This window comes from Dipodomys spectabilis, unplaced genomic scaffold (genome assembly GCF_019054845.1).
Source record: "Dipodomys spectabilis isolate Male_0828 unplaced genomic scaffold, ASM1905484v1 ptg000197l, whole genome shotgun sequence".
NCBI lineage: Eukaryota > Metazoa > Chordata > Mammalia > Rodentia > Heteromyidae > Dipodomys > Dipodomys spectabilis.
This window is the reverse complement of record NW_024870874.1, coordinates 3,466,654-3,491,154: the sequence shown is the minus strand read 5'-3', so window position 1 is coordinate 3,491,154 and position 24,501 is coordinate 3,466,654. Positions and strand designations below refer to the sequence as shown.

The 24,501-nt window shown below is 35.1% G+C and overlaps 1 protein-coding gene across 1 annotated transcript in view; it reads left to right on the top strand.

Moving 5' to 3' along the window:
- Thsd7a (thrombospondin type 1 domain containing 7A) overlaps positions 1–24,501 on the top strand; it is a 342,684-nt gene that overhangs the window by 143,815 nt on the left and 174,368 nt on the right. Inside the window, exon 2 of the mRNA XM_042696060.1 lies at positions 3,823–4,654. Within this exon, the coding sequence (XP_042551994.1) occupies positions 3,823–4,654 (832 nt within the window). The remainder of the gene's footprint in view (positions 1–3,822; positions 4,655–24,501) is intronic.

Below are 24,501 nucleotides of genomic sequence, written 5' to 3'. Positions count from 1 at the left end.
ATAACCTTTAGAATTTCTTATTTAGGCAAACATTAAAATTTCTTACTTATTATAGTGTGTGCTGAAATTGAATCAACCATGGATCACTTCCATAGTAAGTTCTACAGACTAACTTTTATCCTTTCTGAACAAAATAATTGAAGATGTTCATCTAATAGTAAGCCAGCAAAATTACATGATACACTGAAACTATGGAAAATGACTAATTGTTCCATTCAATTAGTACCATAACAGGTTTTTGTTAAAAAAATATAAAATATATGTGAAATCATACAACATATATGGTCCTTGTATTCAGTGAACATGACAATAAGAATTACTTTATATTTTTAATGAATTTAAGCTAATAAAATATGCTACTAGCATATTCTCATATATTCAGTAACAAGTAAAAAATAAGAAATCTTTATATTTTGAAGTGATTTATTCCAAAAGAACATTTTGTTCTTAACTATAATTAACATGAAACTAATCCAGAGATTAATTGGAATTATTTTCTTTAGTTTTTGTCCTCATTCATTCAGTGGACGTTGAGTTTATTCTATGAACATGACCTAAAGTTGTTGCAAAAAACAAAGTCCTATCCTGAGGGAGCATAGAAATGGTCTTATTTGATAAGATAATACTTGGCAATTATCATATAAACTAATTGGATTTAGGATAGACATGATACGAAAAAGATGCAGGGTGCTTTGAGAACACACAGGGAACTTTCCTTGCTTCAGTGTCAGTAATCCACCAATCATTTTCAAAGTCATTATTTACATTTATTTGAAAGAAATTTAACAGTCTGTTTTTTTGTTTTACCTAATTTATAATTTTAAGGCTTTCTCCAGTCCATATTTCCAGTATGCTTTTCAGATTTAAATTTTAACCAGTATTGTTTGTTTCATTATTTTTACAGTTTTTGTGTTTTTTAGGAAAAAAGAATTATTTGTTAAATACATGTTTTCTTGCATAACAATGGCATAGAGATTTGAAGTCAATTCATGTTTTTGTTCTCAGATTTTATATTTTGTTGTTGGTCATGGGGCTTGAACTCTGGGCCTGAGAACTGTCCCTCAGCTCTTCAGCTCAAGACTAGCACTCTACCACTTGAGCCAAGGCACCACTTCCAGTTTTCTGGTGGTTTATTGGAGATAAGAGTTTCAAGGTTTTTCCTGCCTGGGCTGGCTTTGAACCGTGACCCTCAGATCTCAGCCTCCTGAGTACCTAGGATTACAGGCGTGAGCCACCAGCACCATACTATGTGCTCAGATTTTTGCAATGAAAATTCACTCACTGAATAATGCACTTCACCTATCTAAAATGTACAATTAATTGCCTTTAAATGAGAACTTTATATTTTATCTACAATATTAAACATTGTTTTTTTCATTACAAGAATAAATATCAAACTTTTTAGAGACCCAAGCTGTTTAATCAGTCTAATTTCATGAGTATTATCAAGAATGAAAAACAATAATATATCAATATTTTTCCTTTTTTTTGCTTTTGAAATTTTGACTGTGATTTAGTTATGTCAGGTAGGAATTAGGATTATTCAAACATAATGGAAAAAGGAAAGAAATATGAAATATGTGAAATTAATTTTAAAATCTATCATCTTATTCAGTTTTTAATGACAAGTATCATAAGTTTTATGAATGTGAAATACAATATCATTTCTCTAAGGGATTTTCCTTGGCAATGAAAATATAAGCTTAAAGTATTTTCAGTATTTTATATTGACAATTGGAACAAATTGACTATTTTTTTTAATTTATGAAGTTTTGATATCAGCACTCAAGGAAGACTGTTTAAGGAATTATAAATTCCTCATAGCATTTTAGCTAATGAACTTTGTAAAGTAGAAATGTATTAGGTTGTGCAAATTACCCAGTGCTCATTTTAGATGTTTAGAATGAATGCTTAGCATATTGATGTCTCTTCCATTTATAAGTAGGGTATAAAATCCATATGGAAGATAACATCATCACATTTTAAACATCTTTCTCAAACTTAAATGAGTACACAGTATAAGCATATTTTTTTATATTTCTTGTTGTATAAATGAGCAACTGCTTTTATTGTCTGAAGAACATGTTTACTCATACTCTCAATTATTGAATGTACCATGAAACTACAAGTGAGAAGTGAATCTAAAATCTAGATCGTTCTTTATTATTCATTCAAGATGTGAATTTACAGGCAAGGTATGGTGGTACTAGCCTTTAGTCTCAGCTATGTGGATGATGGAGGTAGGAAGATCTTGGTTCAAGCAAGCTAAGCAAAAGCACGAGAACCTATCAAAAGCAAACCAAAAGCAAAAAAGGCTGTGGAGTGACTAAAGTAGTGGAGCACTAGCAAAGTGAAGCCCTCAACCCAATCTCCGGTATCACCAAAATAGATGAATGAATGAATGACTCATAAATACACAGGAAGACGTGAGCTTGGCAAATGACTCCCCATTGCGGTTGCTGCTGTTGTCAACCAGGATGAATCTTTTGGCCTAGTTTAATGCATTTGTGCTTTTGAGCAGTAGAAGCCTCTTGCAGAAAAAAAAATCGTATACAGAATCTCCACTGCAATTCAAATAAATAATAAAATAGCTTTTTTTTCTTTTAAATAGAAGCAGTAATCACGAAGGGTGGCAAAATTGTATGTGTGTGTGTGCGTATGAGTGTGTGTGTGTGCCCTACAGATTATCATCTTGACCCTTCCTTCCCAGAGAACTTCTTGAGGACAGTCTAGGGTCTCAATCATTCAAATTCATGGAACACATTTAGGAAATCATGTAATTATATAATTATTAAGTTTTTTCCTAATTCTAAAGTGTAGTTTTCAATTACATGAGTTTATCTTTAAACCTTTGGAAAATTATATAATTTTCCTTACAAAAGGAAATAATATAGGAAGTAAAGGTTTCTATGTCTTTGCAGGAAGATTTATTAGGTAAGAATTTCCATTCCATTCCAAAACCTTTGACATGAGTATCCCATAAAACAGTTCTATGATACTAATTAGTTCATATTCAGGAAATAAATTGATAAAACTCTCAAATCATCCCTCAGTAAGTTAAAAATACCCTTTGGGGTTAAATTCCCTAACATATATCTGTACCTCACTAAGGAAATTAAATCAAATAAATACATAAAAATGCATACATATATACCTATACACGTGTGTGTGTGTGTGTGTGTGTGTGTGTGTGTGTGTGTGTGCATAACTTTGTTTTTGGAAATGTAAAGGTAAAATGTGCTGACATGAAGATCTTGTATGTGCTTGGCTTCAATTCCCTTCAAAGTCAACACTTTAGATTCTGTCGGCACTCAGTACACAGCTGTTAGACCTAGGCAGTCACAGGCTATTACGATAAAAATGAAGTGGGAGAGAGCATGTTCTACAAAACAGTTAATTACCCAGGAAAAGAAAAGCCTGCAGAAGTAATCTTTCACGATGGGCTATTTTCTTTGCAGTTACTAAAATGGTTGTGAGACAGGAGTAATGAATTCATTGTGACTAATTTCCAATGTCCTTTATGAGCAAGGATTTCTAACTACCTAAAATAAAGCAAACTTTTAGTAATCCCAAAACGACCCAAGGTGAAATTGCCCCAGACACTGCCGTATATAGACACAGTGGCACAGTTCCTCTTTCATTAAAAAAAATAAGAAGAAGAAAAAGTACTTAATGAAGATCACCATTTTTCCAGCCGTTTCGCAGAGGGACCTACTTTCATGAGACTTCAGGGAAGTTAATGTACTAGGTCTTTCTGGAACGTGACATACTAACTTTGCCTTTTCTTCTAGCAGCAACGTGAACTCTTGCATTGTTTTGCAGGTCCATGGGGCCGATGCATGGGAGATGATTGTGGTCCAGGAGGCATCCAAACCAGGGCCGTGTGGTGTGCTCACGTGGAAGGCTGGACAACACTCCATACAAACTGCAAGCAGGCAGGGAGGCCTCACAACCAGCAGAACTGTTTCAAAGTGTGTGACTGGCACAAAGAGTTGTACGACTGGAAGCTGGGACCCTGGAATCAGTGTCAGCCTGTGATTTCCAAGAGCCTGGAGAAACCACTGGAGTGTACTAAGGGGGAAGAGGGCATCCAGGTGAGAGAGATAACGTGCATCCAGAAAGACAAAGACATTCCTGCGGAGGACATCATCTGTGAATACTTTGAGCCCAAGCCCCTCCTGGAACAGGCTTGCCTCATTCCCTGCCAGCAAGATTGCATCGTGTCTGAGTTTTCCTCCTGGTCTGAATGCTCCAAGACCTGTGGCAGTGGGCTTCAGCACCGGACTCGGCACGTGGTGGCACCCCCTCAGTTCGGGGGTTCGGGCTGCCCGAACCTGACCGAGTTTCAGGTGTGCCAGTCTAGTCCTTGCGAGGCGGAGGAAAGCTTGTACAGCCTGCAAGTGGGGGCCTGGAGCACCTGCTCCATGCCGCACCCCAGAGTGTCCAGGCAGGCGGGGCGACGCAGAAAGAACAAAGAGCGGGAAAAAGAGAGAGGCAAAGGGGTGAAGGATCCGGAGGCCCGAGAACTGATCAAGAAAAAGAGAAATAGAAACAGGCAGAACAGGCAAGAGAACAAATTCTGGGACATCCAGATCGGATATCAAACCAGGGAGGTTATGTGTATTAACAAGACCGGGAAAGCTGCTGATCTGAGGTAAGGCAGTATATCCACACTCTTCATCTATCAAGATGATAGGTATTGAAGATGCACTGTCCTGACTTCTGGAGCACAATATACACGTGCATCTAGTGCAAGCTATACCCCGATTTAAGCTTTTGTGGGTTTCTTCGTGGTCTCTCTGATTTGCTCAGATAGGCCCTTTACTACTTGAGTTAATTTTAAATTACCCTTCAAGGGCTAGCACATCTGTGAAAAGACACTGCGTCCTTGTTTAGGTCAATAGTGGTACTTCTCATATAATGAAAGAGAAAAAGAAAAAAAAATCATGGAGGCTGGAGTATCAGGGTTGACTCAGTTACTTATTTTAATGAGTTAATAGAATAAGCCACACTTGTAATCTCTAAGTTTATGGCATTTTTCAGAATTACCCTATAAACAAAATCTGCTCATTACAATGACCCAGGGAGCTATACCTAAGAATAATTTTCTTGCACATTTTATAAGATGGAATGAATCTCTCCAGAGAAGAAAACAGAAACCAGCAGAATATAATGTAAGGAGAGGGTATTTAATCACGACTGGACTTGTCTTAAAAACATAATTAATTGGTTGCATTTCCTACATGGAAATTATCTGGCAAATTATTTTAGAGTACGCAGTGACTATCTATATTAGGGAAGGCTATCTCATGTATGATTAATGTGTCATGAAAATAATATTCATTGAGGATTATCGAAAGGAAATTTTGCTCTTGGATAAACCAGACCATCTGGGAGTGGCTTATCTGGATCATTTGCATAATTGCCTTTTTGAAATATTTATGAAGTTATGATTTGGACTGAACTGAAGAAATTATAGTATCATTACTCTGACTTTTATATCATATTTATTATAGAAATGACATTGAGAGTGCCAGCTTCTTTATCACTCCGTCTGTTCTCTTGATTAAAAACATCAGATAAATTTTTGCTGAACTCTCAATCCATATGCTTCTGGTGAGCAACTGGATTGTATTTCTCATGACCCTGGAAATATAATAACTGCTCACATTATCCTGTTGACTTAGTTGTTGAGAACCTAAATAGATGCTGTTGCTTGCTGAAGTACCCCACTTGCTTTTGCTTTTCTCCACCCCCATTATCTTCCCTCACCCATTCTTGTCTAGTGATTCTGCTATTATGGATTTTGAAATATGGTTGAGAGTCTTTGGGGAACAAGATATGATTTAAATAAATGAGTAAGTGAAAAAGTCTATCATCTATGGACATAACTATTATAATAGAATTGTTCTGGTTGCTATTTTTAGAGTAATTTCCACATCTTCCTAACTTAAGATGCTATGGGGCAGGGAGGAAGGGAAGGGATGGGTAGGGGAAACAAAGGAGGAGGAGGCAACAATGCTTGATAAGAAATGTACTCATTACCTTGCCCATGTAACCCCTCTGTACAGTATTTTCACAATAAAAAAAAGAAAAATTGGAAAAAAAGATTTTTTTTTTAAAAAATTCAGCTTAACACTAATTCACCCTTTACTGATTCTGGTGTCACATCTAGAAACCTTTTTATCATATCATATCACTTAATAAGACTAAAAATAGCCTATTACAGGATTCAAATAAATTAATCAAGATAAAACTAAGAATCTTGAAGAAACGGTTCTTAAGTGCACGGAGAACTTAGCAGAACTGCTGCTGAAATGTCTGTGCTCACACTACTGTACCTAGCCACGGACTGAGATGGGATCTCATAAATTTTTTATTTTATTTTATTGTCAAGGTGATGTACAGAGGGGTCACAGTTACATAAGTAAAGTAGTGAGTACATTTCTTGTCAAACTTGTTACCCCTCCCTCATTTTTCCCCCACTTTCCTGCAGCCCCCAGTTGTACAAATCATTTCCAACATATTGTCTTGTGAGTATCGCTGTTGCATTGGTTTCCCACTTTGTCCTTTGTCTCACCATTTTGTTGTTCCCCTTCTCTTCTCTAATTTGGATAAACATATATGCAATGCCTAAGGTACTAAAATCAAATAGAGTGACAACAGGAGATAAACCATAGAGGGGAAAAATACAAAAGAAACAAGAAATCACATAGTATATTAAAAATAACAAGAAAGAAAGAAACCTCTTCTGTCCATGACTTTCAGTTCATTTCGCTTAGCATCATCTTGCATGGGCGTATGTACATAACTATTGAGCTAGTCTGCTCATCTGCTAGGAATATCCTAGATATATACTCATTATTACAAATGTAGGAATCATAAACTTTTTGATTAGATTATTCTTGAACCATGATCCTCTGAAGTAACCAGGATTACAAGTTTGACCCACTGTATACAGCTACCATGTAAACTAATTTTTAAAGAGCTCAGGAATATAGAAACAAATAATACAGATTATTATATGAAATTCTGATAGTCCCGATTCGGCCACAAAAATGGAAACGGGCTGGGAAGGTGGCTCAGTGGTAGAGCGCTTGCCTTGCATGCCTGAGGCCCTGGGTTCAATTCCTCAGCACCACATAAGCAAAAAGAAAAAAGCTGGAAGTGGCGCTGTGGCTCAAGTGGTAGAGTGCTAGCCTTGAGCTGAAAAGCTGAGGGACAGCGCCCAGGCCCAGAGTTCAGGCCCCACGACCGGGGCCCCCCCCCAAAAAAAATGGAAACAGAAAAAATTGCATAGTTTTTTTGGAATTCAGGAATACTTTTGTCCATGCATTAACTTTGCATAAGGTCATAAGTCTACCAGAAGAAATAGAAATAGTGTTCCAATGGAAAAACTGGTTAAGGATCTTTTTTCCTTAATTTAGAAAGGTAATGAGACATTAAACTGAAAGCTGTTTAGTTAACACTAATACGGTTAGTTAACATTAACCTGTCAGTACTTTTCAATGTAGTTGAAAATAGAAAAAAAGGACAATTTATTTTCTAAATATTGCCATCATATACTAGAACATGTAAAAACATCAATGATTACAAGCAACAAAAACATTCAATAATGTAGATAATCACAAATATGACCTCCAAAATTCAATATACTCCGTATATCTGAGCAACAGTTGAATATAATGAAAAGAATTAAAATATCTAATTTATCATAGTGGAAAACAAAACAAAAATCTATGAATAAAACTAACAAAAAGTTTTGTATTTAAGAAGAATGGAATTACATAATTTGCAAATAAATAGATGGTATTGAAAAAATTGTTAAGTGAAAGAAATTAGGGACAAAGAGACAAAGGCCTGAGTATATGTGTAAGCTAGCTATAATTTATAAATATACAAGTCAATATATACAGGGCCATATTCATGTGTACACAAACATATTAATTACAATATAGCATATGCAAGAGTTAGAGCAACTAACTCACAGTCATGTCAAAACCACATGGACATAACAAAGGATTTTTAAGAGCCAGTCTGAAAAAAATCACAGGGGAAGCACAGCTAGTGGCAGTCATAAGGGGAAATCTTTTTCTGGCCTTCTACCTAAGGGAAGCAGTTGGAGAAAAAGGCTGGGATAGAGCAGCAACCCACAGATTGGAGCAAATGAAGGCTTTCTCTGAGCTACCTCCTTCTAGAAAGTTTCAGTTAACTCTGCAGCTTACCTTCTTTAGACCTCAATCTGAGTATTAAAGGCACAAGAAGCTTCAGGAAAACAGTATGAATATGCTGTAATACAAGAAACAAAGTGGAAGTTGTGCTTACTTTGGAAACTATCTTCCATTTGAATACACTTTGGTTGGTCACATTGTCTGACAAAGAGAATTAATTTTAAATACAAGCCCCATAGAAACATTGCTAAGAAGTGTGAGAAATTCAGCCCAGTAAATCCAGAAATAAAATAGAATTAGGGTTTTAAAAGAATTTTTATTGCCTAAGCAAAAAGAAGTAGATCAATCCATCTTCTAGATAACCACCTAAAGCAAATAATTCAAGCACCATAAATAAGAGTATAAAGATGCAAATAATTTAATAGCTCTTAGAAATACTGACAGGCCGATTTGTCTCTCATTTTTCTTTTTTTTCTTTTTTCTTTTCTCTTTTTGCTTGTTCACTTTTTCTAATCATCAAGGTGATGTACAGAGGGTTGCAGTTATATAAGTAAGGTAATAAATAGATTTCTTGTCAAACTTGTTACCCCCTCCCTCATTTTTCTCCCTCTTTCCCTCTCCCCACATCTCCACCGCCAGGTTGTAGAGATCATTTCCAAGGTATTGTCTTGTGAGTATCACTGTTGCATAGGTTCCCCCTTTGTCCTTGGTCTCACCATTTTGTTATTCCCTTCACTTTCCTAGTGCAGATAACCATATATACAATACCCAAGGTACCAAAATCAAGTGCAGTGACAACAAGGGATAAACCATAAGGGCAAAAACACAAAAGAAAAAAAACAAATCATGTCATACATTGAGGACAACAACAACAAAGAAAAACTTCTTGTGTCCAGTTCTTGGAGTTCATTTCACTTAGCATCATCTTATATGGTCATATGTACATAGCTATTGAGCTATTCTGCTCATCTGCTAAGATTATCCTAGATATATACTGATTATTACAAATAAGGGAGACCATGGGGCCTATGTTTCATTGGGTCTGTATTACTTCATTTGATATGATTTTTTTCCAAGTCCTTCCATTTCCTTACAAATGGGGCAGTGCCATTCTTTCTAATGGAAGCATAGAATTCATATAATATATATATCCACATATATATATATATGTGGATTTATATTTATATATCTCACATTTTCTGGATCCACTCATCCACAGAGGAGCATCTGGGTTAGTTCCATATTTTAGCTATGGTAGATAATGCAGCCTCTTTTTAATGGTGCTAACAAAACTGAATAACCACATGCAGAAAACAGAAATTACACACACACACACACACACACACACACACACACACACACACACATATCCTTATACTAGTAACAAAATGGATCAAAAAATCTCAATTTAAGATCTGAAACCATGAAATTATTATAGGAAAGAGGAAACACTAGGGCTCCTGGGCACAGGTAGAAACTTTCTAAGTAAAGATCCAGAAGCACAACAAATCAGAGTCTTAGTAAGTGAGACTGCAGCAAAGTTAAAAGTTCCTGAATGGCAAAGGACATAGTTAACGAGATGAAAAGAAAACCTGCAGAATGGGAGATTTTTTTTTACCAGATTTACATCAGAATAGGGCTTAATATCCAGAATATAGAGCTTTATATTACTGCTGCATTAGTTCCCCCCTTGTCCTTTGTCTCATATTATTATTATTATTTCTTGTATTTTTTCTGTTGCGGGGCTTGATCTCTGAGCCTGGGCGCTGTCCCTCAGCTCTTCAGCTCAAGGCAAGCACTCTACCACTTGAGCCACAGCACCACTTCCAGTTTTCTGAGTGGTTTGTTGGAGATAAAAGTCTCATGAACTTTTCCTGCCCGGGCTGACTTTGAATGGCGATCCTCAGATCTCAGCCTCCTGAGTAGCTAGGCTTCAGGGTGAATTTATATGCAATGTCTACAGAATAATAGCTCACAGTACTCGCCAGAGAATCCACTAGTGTTTTCTTCCTTGATGTCCTCAGTGGCTACTGAGGTACCATTCCCACACTACGACATTAGGGATCAGGGAAATTGCAAATTTAATCCTACCCTTACCAAAAGGAAGGAAGACAATTGCCCACTATTTAAAGTAACACTGACTGCTTTTAGGTTATTTTAAATCCATTTATAAAATTACTATTTCTCATGCAAAAACAGCAGGCTTTTAGACTTAAAAACTCTCGTTAATATGCAGAGTTGCTATACCTGCCACATAAGTTGACCATGCCTGACTAAAGAAATAAGGTCAATGTGTCCACATTCTTAAGGAGGTAGTAAATGACTAGTAAGAAAACCTTTATTTCTAAAAAAGAAAAGAAAAAGAAAAAGAAAAGCCTTGTTTCTCTCAAAGTATTAAACTGATAGGCGATATATTATGCTAAACTTTCAGGTTCACTCTTAAGCCTTTTCCAGCCTATTCTTTTCCTTCAGTCTTCCATGATCTCTTCTTTTTTATGAGATTCTAGCAATTCTTTATGAGAAACAGCCATGGTGTATCAGAAGGTGGGAAGAGAGAGAAGATGGGATTTAGCGATCTCTTCTTTTTTATGAGATTCTACCAATTCTTTATGAGAAACAGCCGTGGTGTTTCAGAAGGTGGGGAGAGAGAGAAGATGGGATTTAGCAGTACTGGCTGAGTTCATCTAACAAAAGCAACAGCCTCTGTCCAGTGGTCCTTTCTTCAGCTCTAGATCTGCCTCAGGTTCTAAGCAATTTTTTTTTTTACCATTAAGTTTTTTCTCACCTTAGAATGGTAATCTACTTCCCAAGTTTCTGCTTTTTAATTATTGTATAAAAATGATTATTCCATTTGGTAAGAGCATCTAACAGTAAGATCTACCCTCTTGATTTTTTTTTTTTTTTGGTGCTAGTCCTAGGGCTTGACCTCAGGGCTGACTGCTGACCCTGAGCTTTCTTTGTTCAAGGCTAGTATGCTACCACTTGAGCCACACCTCCACTCTTAGTTTTGTTTTTTTTTTTAATGGTTGATTGGAAATAAGAGTCTCATGGATTTAACTAACCAGCCTAGCTTTCAACTGCAATCCTCAGATCTCAATTTCTTGAATAGCTAGGATTATAGGATTGAGCCACCAGCATTTAGCTCTTCTTAAAACTTCTTAAATATACAATTCAATATTAAGGTTTGCTTTAAGGAATAACTTTATTATGCTGCAGGTAAACATGAAAAAAGTCATAGATAACATTGTAAACCTTTGATGTTTAAGTTTCAGGAAGATCTTTAGGGTTCAGAGTAGCCTCAGTGAGAATAGACATATCACTGTTTACCTCTTCCCGCCAATAAACTTTAAATATAGTCCATTCCAGTTCCTTCACCTGTTCTGGTAGCTTTATTAATATCTCCATTTGATTGTCTGTTTGCTTCTCTTACTTGAATGGTGTGAAAGCAAGTCTCCTATGGGAGCTGGCACTTCCTCGCTCAGTGTGAGTGCTGATTGGGGCAGTGACCTTGCATTTCCTTGTCAGCAAAAGTGATCTCATCCATTGTTTCCATTTATTTGGTGGAATTCAAGCTGCCAATGTGAGTAGTACTGTTTCCTTCTGACTTAAGTAGAACAAGAAATGATTTGAATGAAAGGAAACATTTTCAAAAGGAAAAGAAGTTCCCATTTGAATAAGGAACTAAATAAATTATAATTAGTGCACTATTTGTGTAACTTAAGCATGTTAATTCTTATAGAGTGTACTTACATGTTGCACATTTCATGTATTTTCTTGAGCCTTAAGATTATTGCACATCTATTGATCAGTATGTATGGTCACTCTTCATACTTTCAGCAGGCTATATTACGATGGTTTCTGATTTTGTATTTTACTTTTAGTTTTATTTGAGAGCTGCTTTTACCTCTATGTAGTCCAAATATTTTGTCATTGATACTAGATTTTAAAGTGTTGACTCGAGGCATGGCTCAAATGGTAGAATGTCTGGTAGTGGGTATTCACATCCTAGGACTTTAAAAAAATTATATGATCATGGTAGATTTGTTTGGGCAGTATTTACCAGAGAAGATGATGAATAGCAAATGGCTGTGGTGAATACAAAAAGCCTTTGTATTGAGATCTTGCAATGTTGACACAAGCCTATACAGTGTAGTGCTGGATGAACAAGGCAAGTTTTGATAAATTGAATTATGACAATGAAAAGTTAAGATTATACTAACTTGTCTCTTGGTGTTCCAAAATTATGCTTTCATAAGATTACTAATAGATCAAAGCCAGACCACAACCCTATAGAGAGATATAAACACTATATCCTAATTGATAGATGGATAAGAACAGAGGTAACTATTAAAGTAGATATACATTCAAGAATAATAGGTATTAATTTGCTAGAAATTATTTTCAAGGATACAAATTTGAAACTTTGTTATTACATGCATGACAGGAAGTGTAATACATTTTGAATTTCATAAAGATTTTCCAATAGTTTTTCCTAAAATTATCAGTTTCTAAAAGGCTGTACTAAACAAATTAAATTGAAAATAAAATATTTCCTAATGCAGTTTGTGAGTTGTGGGAATATTTGGTCAATTGTTTTCATAAAAGATACTTTCATAAGTGGTGGGGACTGGTAGAAAGTGAGAGAAAGAAAACACTGTATGAAAGAAAATGTGCTCATTACCTGACTCATGTAATTGTAATCCCTCCGTACATCACCTTTATAATAACAATAAATTAAAAAGTGAATATGAACTTGGAAACACACACACGCAAAGATGGTTTTATAAAAGGTGTTTATACATGTATTTTTCCATTACATCATTTTTAACCAATTTTTCCTCACTCAAACTTAATTATTGCAGGTCCTGTTTATGCCTCGTGATGTCACATTTTTAGTAGAATTTATATTTATCTGAGGAGTGAATCTGAGCATTTCATCATTTATAGATAGTCCTTAGAGTTTCATCATTTATACATTCATCTAACATCTTTCTATATTTTTTCTGTTTGTTGTTTTTCTAGTCAAGTCATGTAACATATTATTTTACCATAATTAAGTCTTTTAATATTAATTAAAATTTTCAACACTATGAGTAACCTATTGACAAATACAAGCTTCAGTTTTTAAGACCCTAGGCATGGGTTTTATTTCTATAATAACTTCTACATTTTCGGTTGAGTATAAGGGGCTTTCCTCTTCATAAATACATACTTAGTCCCTTAAACTTTCTTGGATAATATGTTACTTTACCTTAAAATAGATTTGTTTAATCTGTCTAGATTTTACTTTGTATAAGTATATTTGAAGCATTTATGTGTCACATTTTCCCGTTATTTAGAACAACAATAACTCAGATTTTTAGAATCTCATGGATTATTCTTAGATGTAATTGAAGAATTTGCTTGCTCACATATAACACCCTAGAGAATTTTCTGCAGTATATTCATACTTTAGTGTCTTACTAGCGTCACTATTCTCCTTCACATCCTTTTCTTCCACGATGATTTCATAGCTAACAGTGAGTTCCCACATTTAACTTCATGAAAATCTGTTGTAACTGGATAATTTATATCTGATATGATTTTTAGTTCCCAACACAAAAGTATTTTGAATTTCTTTTGCTCTAAAAAGTGTGTTGTGTCCTGAAATAAGTTTTTAATGTGACACTGGATAATTTTCTGTTACTCTTTTTTTTTTTTTTGGTCAGTTGTGGAGCTTGAACTCTGGGCCTGGGCACTGTCCCTCAGCTCTTCAGCTCAAGGCTACCACTCTACCATTTGAGCCACAGCACCACTTCTGTTTTTTCTGGTGGTTAATTGGAGATAAGTCTCATGGACTTTCTTGCAGAAACTGGCTTTAAACCATGATCCTCAGATCTCAGCCTCCTCAGTAGCTACGATTACAGGCATGAGCCACCAGAGCCCGGCTCTGTGTTTATTCTTAAATGCTGTATAGGTAATTTATTCCTTGTAGAAAATATTTCCATATGTTTCACTTCTATCCATCCTTATTGACAATTCTCTCCATCACTCACTCATTCACTCACTCACTTGCTTACCTGTTCACATGCATGCTTGCTTATTCTTTCTTTCTCATTTTTATATAGGGTCTTGCTTTGTAACTCAGGCTGGTCTCAAACTCATGATCTTCCTGCGTCTGCCTCGGGAGTGCTATAATTAGATGCAGGAATGTTCACATCTAGCTGGCATTTCCTAGTCGATTTCCAAATTGTTCATTACACTGTCTTGAGTATTCAGATGTATAGTGATGGCACTAATTTAAACAAACACCTATCCTTCCATTTTCAATGTTTCTAACAATAATTTAATTCACATCATATTTTTGCTTACTTGAGTGTTGTAATAGTGTCATTGCAATAGTACGGCAGTTAAAACAATATTTTTTCTGAAAATAATGCATTGAAGTTATTTAAACAATTATATTTAATTATTGTTACAGAGTAAGAAAAAATACATGATAAAAATCAAGGCATTTAACAGCTGTATAATATTTGAGTCCTTTTTCATCTAAGGAGCTTGCAAGTGCTTAGGAAACATCAACTTCATTCTATGCTTGGATTGAAATTAGCCCATTATAAACATAATTAAAGATAAGGCTATATAGTATTGCCTGCATTACAGAATCTATGCAAATTGAATCTTGTTAAGAAAGTGCAGAGCATTAGTAGTTTCAGCACTGCGCTTCATTAATTCCTACCAAAGCCCAGATCTGGCAATAAGACCTATTGGTCTTCAACTACAGTGATACATATCCTTCCCCTCTGTGTACTAATTGACAAGAGACCCTTGATAATGACAATTTTCAATTAACTCTAGATCTTTTAAATGCCCTATTACTTGAAGAAGAGTAAGTTAAGCGTTTAATCAAAAACATTATGGCTAATTTTCTGTTATCCTAGCTCACTTCCTAATTAGCTAGACATTAACATCTAATGAAAGGTAAATCTAATGTAACAATAAAGACGCTGGTGATTGTTGATAATTTGTGTCAATAAAATGCTTATGTGTGACGTATCAGTGTCCTTCACCAACAGTAAAACGGTTAGAAATGTATTATCTGTTCCAGGTACCTGTTAGCATTCATATAGTATAGTTATAATCTGTGTGCTTCTGATAAAGTTTGGTGAGGATTTATAAAATAATACTGAAAATTAATGAATCATATATAAGAAAAAACATGGGCTAGGAAGGTGGCTCAGTGGTAGAGCACTTGCCTTGCATGCCTGAGACCCTGGGTTCCATTCCTCAGCACCACTCAGCAAAAAAAAGCCAGAAGTGGTGTTGTAGCTCAAGTGGTAGAGAGCTAGCCTTGAGCTGAAGAGCTGAGGGACAGCGCCAAGGCCCAGGGTTCAAGCCCCATGACCAACAACAACAAAAAAGAAAAGAAAAGCATTTACTGATTATTAGTAATTTGGTAATTTGTCTACATTGGTACAGAAAACTATAAAACTTAAAGGATTAGAAAATGTCTACCTGTTAAAATTTTTAGAATATAGTTAACCAGTGGATAAAGAAAATTTTATTCAATAAACAGTACTGTCAGTAAAATAGTAATATCCAAGACTTCAGTGACAAAATTGTTCTTAAAAATTAGTTTATAACCCTACTATATAGTACAACAAAATAAATGCCAGCAAGATACTTTGTAAATGTTATATAGTGGAGGAAGAGAGAAGGAAACACAAATTTAGCTAATTTATAAAAGGAATTTCTCCATTAAAATGATTGAACTAATAGAGGGAATGGCAGTGATCAAATTATATGAGATAGTAGATATAATCCACTCTGAGGCCAGATGAATCTGGATTAAATCCAGGTTCTCGTACAATCCTAGATTAGAAACTAGCAGATAAAGATTGTCAGAAGAAAAGCATATACTTATGTTAAAGAAAAGATCAAGTTAATAAATGGGAATCCACTTATAACTAGAACATATATGTCTTGGCAAAAGCAGTAATAACAGATGCAAGTTAAGTTGGTAGAAAAGTGATAAATGATAGTTTACAGCAACAGTCTACAGCAGCTACCTTGGAGGAGAAAGTGATTATTATTGGTGATAGGAAGAATAAAATATCTGAGAGTCAAGGCAAGCTTGAATATCATCATGCAGAAGAAAATCAGCTGGGAGAAATAACCAGTTCCTCCAGGAGACATCTCCAGAACAGGTACAAGACCTTTGCTAATCATTCACAGTACAATACTACCAATGCCAAGAGATGCAACATGGCTGAGAAAGAGTAAGAAATACTTCCAGGATCGCTTGTCCTGGATGGCCACATCACTTAGTTGAATGCAGATGTACTCATTTGACTCCATAGTGTATGCTGTTGCATATACCTTTAAAAAAAATCTAGGTCATAACTAAGAGTCAGGCTTTAAGAAGGTTTTTATCTTCCTAGTCTGTAATGACTCTAGATATGTTCAAGGGAGAATGAAATAGATCTAGCCTATGACATTTGTAATAGTCCATTCACTTTTTTGTATATTCAGTATTTACATGTTTTTGGCTGCTTAATAATCTTTCAATATCAATGAAGTGTTGTGGAAACTACACCATCCCTTTACAAAGGAAAATCTGTTTAGGTCCTTCCCAAACTTTCATAATAATGGCTTTTCATCTCTTGATGATATTTCTTCTCTAATTTAGCTACCATGGAAAATTTAAGCAAATACTTGTTATATTATTTACCACCAATAAGCCCTAAACAAAATATAATAGGCTAGAGGACCACAAATGAATATAATTAATGTAAATGAATATGTACAGACATAAAAGAACAAGAAAAAGAAGCTAGCACACACAATCGTGGTTTGCATAATTAGATACAAGACCATAATTGTGATATAGCTTAGCTTTTTCAATATTCCCTCAACCTTCACTCAGAGTACCAATTCTTCAGTAAACCTCATATTGTTCAGTAACCCCAAAGTTCCATGATCTGTTGCTTTGAGCAGGTGGACATGCCTTTATAAACCAACTATTGTGGACCAAGAGGGTTTTTCCATATGATAGAAACTGAGTATACTGAATGGATGAAATTGAATAGGTGAAGTCTTAGCGACTTAAGAGGCTGAAGCTTGGAGGTTCATGGTTCAAAGCCTGAACAACTATAGCAAAATGCAGGGGAGTTGGTGTGTACCTTAAATCATTGCACACTAACTACAAACAAAGTCAAGCAAGAATGCAAAGCCCTAAATTGCCCTGGCACTGGCACAAATAAATAAATAAAATAATAAATAAGATGCAATAAGCAGCACTTACCAGTGTATAAATCTCACCTGTGTATCCTAGAAACAATCGGTCCCGCTATTCTGCCTCACTAGAAATTGGCAATCGAGTGAGTGAGAGATGGCTGACTACTTTCATGATAGAAATGCCCTGGAAGGTCCTACACTCCCAGAGGTAATTATAACAAAGGATCCTTCCTGCAGACCCCCATGAAGACCATACTCTCTCTGTTAAGCCATTGCCTAGAGGGGCATGGGATCCTGCTAGTAAGAATCTGGCACCTGTATTAATATGCAATCGAGCCTGAAATAGTTTAGAACTAAGGACAGTAATGAAAGGCTCAAGTCTCTGAGATTCCCAAGATGACCACATTTAACCAACATAAAACTTCAGGCCCTACTTCTATGAATGTACCTAAGTTTTGTTTTTAACATGTCTGGGTTTCAAGTACCTTATCTTTTAGAACAAAAGAGATAATGTGTACATGTGTATTTTTACTTCTTTATGGTGCTTTCTAGTCAGTTGTACAATGTATCCTGGATTAACATAACATCTTCAATGCCCTCCTGTGTTTAAGTATACTACCTTGCTTTGTAAAGTTTAAAGCCTGTTATAGCATTATTAAATCAATAAATTTATAGTACAAGTATGTGAACATAAAAACAGGGTGCATAGTAGCTTTTCTGGACAAGTTAAGTTTGCTAACGTACACCATTAAAATCAATGCACTATTATTAATATTAATGATTTGATCATTAATATGCATATTTTATAAACAAGGTCTCTTTCCCTAATACAATGATACAATAAAATATTTTAATATATCCTCCCCCACAAAATAAAGATCTATAGATTTAAAAGTATGATCTATATATATTTCCTCCTGTGAAATAAAATTGGAGTTATTGTACATTAAATACATTAATGTTGATTCAGTTAGATCCTAACTCTTGAAATAGAAATGCAACAAATGAAAATTATAATTTTTTTTCAGTCATGGGCTTGAACTTAGGGCCTGGATGCTGCCCCTGAGCTTCTTGACTCTACCACTTTGAGCCACAGCACACTTCCAGTTTTCTAGTGGTTAATTGGAATTAAGACTTTCATGAACTTTTCTGTCCAGGCTGGCTTTGAACTGTGATCCGTTGATCTCAGCCTCCTGAATAGGTAAGATTACAGGCACAAGCCACATGTGCCCAGCTCCAACTCTTCTGTTTTTGACAAATATATACACTTGAGGTTGAAGCATGAAGTTCATCCAAAGTTGTGAGCCTCTAGTGCCTCAGTTTATAATCTGAAATCTTATATATCCTATAATATCAAGTATTTAAACAGTGCAATTAGTCTGTTTTTTAATCTCCCTTAAATATATTCTTCTGTGTAATTCTTTATTTCAGAAAAATGGAGTTCTGTCAGTAAGCAGAAATAACTTTGAGATTACAAAGTACAATATAAAAATATAAAAATCCCAGCAGCAGACAATCTTCTATTAAGTTGAACAAATACTCAGGCAGGCATACTCTTTCAGTTATAATGACTTTTCTTTTTTTTCTGTTGCTTGTAATTTATCTAAAAATGTTGGTTTTATTAATTCCTATTTTTTAATTTTTTTCCTGTTTGAAGCCTTTGAGAAGATGTTATGAATAGCAAACAGAGTTATCTTTCTTTAAATGATTTAGCTTTCCCAATCTTCTTAGGGTAGCTTGCCCATTTCTCTCTAGACAAACTATATTTTTAATCTTAGACTGAGTACTTCAAGAATTTATTGAAGAGTTCTGGAGTACTAGATAAGATGTTTTAAAGTACCATCTATTCTCAAGAACTGTTTCTATATCCCAATTTTAAGCCTTGTCACTTGTTTTATTACAAATAAAATACCCTTTCCTATGTTACCATATAACACCGATAATGATTTCTTCCTGTTTGTTGTCTATATCAAGTAGTTTTTATATTGTGCTTTTATTGCCCAGTATTGTAGAAAATAAACAAGTGAATGCAGACAATGTTGCAATGTGTTAGGAAGTATAAAAATCCAATAGTGTTTGCAAAATCTAGAAGAGACTGGAAGTAGCCAATATCCTTTTCTGTTTCTGGGGGAGAGGGGAGATTTCACTGTTATTTAGTTTCAATAAGTATATAAATGACTTCCAGAAAAGTAAGTTTGTATAAAAAGTTAGATTAACATATTTGTTTGCTCATCTCTCTCTCATTATCCTAAATATTTAGCCATTTTCCATTTTATTTTTTCCATTTGAAATGTTTTTGTGTCTATTATGTGATTCTCACAACCATATTATAAAATAGAAAAGTCAAGTGTTAATTAGGGACATGTAATATATCAAGGGCTTGCTCAAAATCATGTAACACAAAGAGTGTGGGTTGTACAAGAAGGCATTTAATAGCAGTCCACAGACAATTATTTTCTTCTACTGATTTTACAGTTTCTTCTTTGGCAAGATAACATTTAACTCATCAAAACTAATCATTAGCTCCTCTGTATAATTACGAGTGAGAGCCTAGGGTTTCTTCTCATTAAAGTCCCTTTAGCCTCATTTCTTGTGGTCATAATACACTATCCTGAGAGATGTTACCTGGTCCTTACTTCAATTCTTTCTGATCTTATCCCTTTGTAGGTAGCTTTTTACATTTTGAGCAGCAGTAATATTTAGAATTCCTTTCCCATGTGTAAAAGAATCTGTCCCCTTAAATGTTTCACTTGAACTGAACACTTTCTCCCCCATCTCAAACTCGGAGATTCTTCTTTCTCAGACCTCTCTTCACTTAACTGTGAACTATGCCCATTCTGGAATTGTCATTTGGCATTTTAAATTTAATCTTTTCTATTATTTTTATGAACTCACAATTTCATTAAAGCTTCAAGGGTTGAGATGATCTTTAGAAGATTTAGCTAGCCCAAGTAGGGGCAGGGAGATCAGGAGCTCTGGAGAAATGGAAGGACTTGGGGCTGAAGCTATAGCTCAGGGGTAGAAATCTTTTCTAGCATATGTGAGGCTCTGTGAGAGAAAAGAGAAAAAGTGTGTAGCCACTAGCATGCACATTTCTGTGTGAATGATAAAGTCAGGCAGATGGGTTCCAACTGATCAAAGTAGACACTGAGGCAGCATTATGGATTCTTGACTAGATGCTGAATGGAATGAATATAAATTTATCAGAACAGTGGCTTGGCAGAGCAGTGTGAGATGGTGAGTCAAAAAGCACAACAGAGAAAAATGGCACTTTATTCTCCAAAAGCTGCCATGAGACGTAGGGTAGCTGGCTCACAGTAATAACCACAGAGGTGACTGGATGGTTTGACAAGATACTGTATGTAATGGGTTGCGATAACTTGTTGCTAAATTGCATAAGACACAGTTGAGAGAATCATGGAGAATCATGGGTTATGGAGAGGAGACATAGGAAGTCAGTTTGAGGGGAAGATGCTAAATTTTCTTTTATTTACATTTGATATAAATAGAAAGAGAAATTATGTCTGTAATTTCGTTGAAATCATGGTTGTGAATGTTCATTGAGGAGAGTGAAAATTTATAGAAAAAAGAGATCAAGAAAATATCCTAGACGTGATAAGGCAGCTGTATTGATTTTAATAACTGCATTGCTTTTTATTACATTTTAATGAATTGTGAGTTTTACTTTATAGTTGGGTTCTGCAATAATTTTAATGCAATAGACAGCCATTCTACAAGATTTTATAAGCAATGAGGAATTACCCAGATCAGGTAAATGGTAATGTAATCTGTTATACTAGAAAACAAAAAGAAACATTTTGAATAACTCTTTATGTCCCAAAGCTTTCTTGCTTTTAAACTCTATTCTTTTTTAATAGATATTTATTATAAAGACACTGTACAAAGGAGTTATAGTTCCATAGATAAGGTAATAAGTACACTTCCTATAGAGCATTATTACTCTCTCCTTTGTTTTTCCCCTACCATCCTTTTCCTCCTACCTCCCCAACTTCTCCCTTCTCCCCACCCTCTCTGAAGCTGTAAAGTTCATTTTCAACACAGTGTCTTGTAGATCTCATTGTTACAATGAGTCAACCTGTATCCTTATTTCAACATTTTGTTATTTCCCTTCCCCTCCCCAACTTAGAAAAATGTATATACAAGATACAGGGCACTGACATCAAATACAGTGAAAACAGGGGTTATGCTATGGGGGAAGAACATACAAAAGAAACAAAAATTCACATAGTACATTATAAGTACATTAAAAACAACAGCAAGAAAGATAAAACCTCTTGTGTCCCTATTTTGGGGTTCATTTCGCTTAGCTTCATCTTATATGGCCACATGTACATAGCTTTTGACTTTTTTTGCTTGTCCTAGACATACACTAGTTATTACAAATAAGGGAAACTATGAGACCTATATTAAACTATTTTCTTTAATTCAGAAATATGAGTGTTTCTCTCTTTTCCATTCATCATAAAATTATGCAGTAGTTAATCTTTTTTTGAAAAAAATACCCACAGAACATATTTAATCATAGTAGAGTTAGGAAATAAAATAAGATGACAGATACTGTTTTACTACAAGGGGGAAGGGAAAGGGAAGATGTATGGTCTCAAAACAGTTAAACCATTTTTAAGTGATGCTTAATAATTCTTCATGTAAGTATCTGAAAACTCCCTGTGGTAATGTTTTTTCTACTCTCTCCTTGTTTCCTTCCTGTTAAAACAACAACTGACTTCTTACAAACAGAATTTCTTTAATGCCAAAGTATGCCTTTGATAAATTGCTGAAATCAATCATGCCACTTAGCATCATTTTGAAGTCTGGTAGGTGTTTTTTACACCAGTTCAAAAAGCAGTCTAGAGTCTGCACTTGGGGGTAGATTTGGGATTGTGCTATGAATTTTTTTACCATGGTTTGCCTCCTGCATCAGCATGGTGATGAGGAAGCAGCTGCACGCAAGCAGTGGTGTGTAAAAAGATGGAAAATCTATGCCCTGGCTTTTTCAGGGAGGCCTCTTTGCTACAGTAGTTTATCCCATTAGGAAACACACACCATGCTGATAGCCTCACATTCAGCTGCTGACCATCCCTGTAGCCCCCAGCTTTCATAAGGAGCATATGATCACTCCAGCTGGCAGGTGACACTCTGGCCAGGCTCCCTAATAACCCAACAAAGGATTTTTGAATAGCAAAGCAGTGGGAAAAGACCTCTGTCTTTATCAGGAAAATTGTAATATGCATGTATTCTGCTTCCAAAGAATTATTGCTTCTTTCTTATTGTATTCTGTGAAAGGACGCCCTTAAAATGCTAAAATGCAGACAATTTGTAACAGCATTAATTCAAAATTGATTCAACAACAACAAAAAAACAAATTCTGGGGAATTTAACTTCATGTTTAAGGCAGGAATACAATTTGCACATAGCTAAAAGTACAATTCATTTTATGTTGGAATTCAATCTGAAAAATACGTCAACCAGGATTTAGGTGGGTTAAACTATGGAAACTTTAGACTTACACAATATTATTAAGCACAGAAGCCTAGTGATGTTTTGGTTACATGTAATTTCACCACATTAAAAACAAACAAAGGCTACAGTAATCACCATTAATCAAGGTCATAAAATACAAGAGAGGTAATTATGGAATATCTTAAGCTTTTAGACTTGGAGGATAGCAGTTATTATTTTCTCTCTTGCTACAAATGGGGAAGTTAAAGAAAAAACTGAAGTGTTTTCCTAATGTAGTCATTAATATTGAAAATGTAAATGATTGATTCATAAGAAATGTATGCATTTCCTTCATAATATTATAGTCTAATATAAAAAAAAATCTCTGATTATAATTTCCAAATTATACCTAGGTAAATGTAAGCACAAGACTTAGGACCACAGATAATTCAATGGAGTAGTGGATTAACACTAAGTCTAAGCTCTTTTAGCATGTGTAAAAATACATCCAGAAAATCATGTCATTTCTGTTTCTCAATGATTGAATTTACTAATACTCTATACTAAATACTGTTAGCTTTATATTTTGTTGATCAATAAAGCCACTATCATTATTCTTGGGACAAATTAGTAAATCAAAGTAAATTTACTATCATGCTGCCACAACAAATAATTCATATATGTGAATATATTGTACTGATGTCTTCCCTGACACCAAACTGTGTTCCCATTAAAATTTTTGGTGAGATTTGTTACTTTAATGAAAACATTTCTCATAATTTTCCATGTGTAGAATACCCTCTTATAAACCACCCATCCACAAACTGTTGCAGCATCTTCAAATTCATGCAAAATGGTCTTAGTGCTTGTCCTCAATTTGTGCTGAACCCCTGCATGTCCCCAAAAAGCAATTTTTGAAATTCATGGATCACATTTTAATTAACCATCCTCGACTGAGAAGTCCAACACTGCAAAGGTAGAAAACTAAATCTAAAAATGTTCCTATTAGTCATGTTTTAATGTTGTAATCAAAGACCTGAGGAAATAGCTTAAAGGATGGAAATATTTTGGCTGACAAATTCAGAGGTTTTGATGTATGAATGAGAAGGAGTTGGCAGTGCAGAGTGGCTACTTTCAGCATCCTGTGAGCAAATGAGGAATGCCTGTATTTGTTGGTTTTGTGTCCCATCCACACCCTCATATATGGGATAGTGATGTACGTTCAGGACACTTCCTCTGTAGTTAATCTCTGGAAGTACCCTCGCAAGCAAACTGAGAAGTGTGTTCTGCTAGTAATCCCAGGTGCTTTTCCATCTAATTAAGTTGACAATTTAGACTTACTTATCACAGTTCCACAAAAGTTTATGGCAGCCACCATCTGGATGTGACTTAGATTGCAATGATTATATTTGCTACACAGATTCTTGGAGTCTGAGATGAGGTCAGTAGAAAGAGGCAGTGAAAATCTAAGGACTGGGATTGCTATGAAATCTTGGCTTGGTTTTACCTCTAGACTCTTGAGTTATTTGGCCAAACACCTGTCTGCTAATATACTGCACTTTATGTGATCTACCCTGCTTCTATGCTTTTCAAGAAGCAGTGTGGTAAAAATTCACTTGCCAACCATAAATAGAGGATGGTCTTTATTTGATAG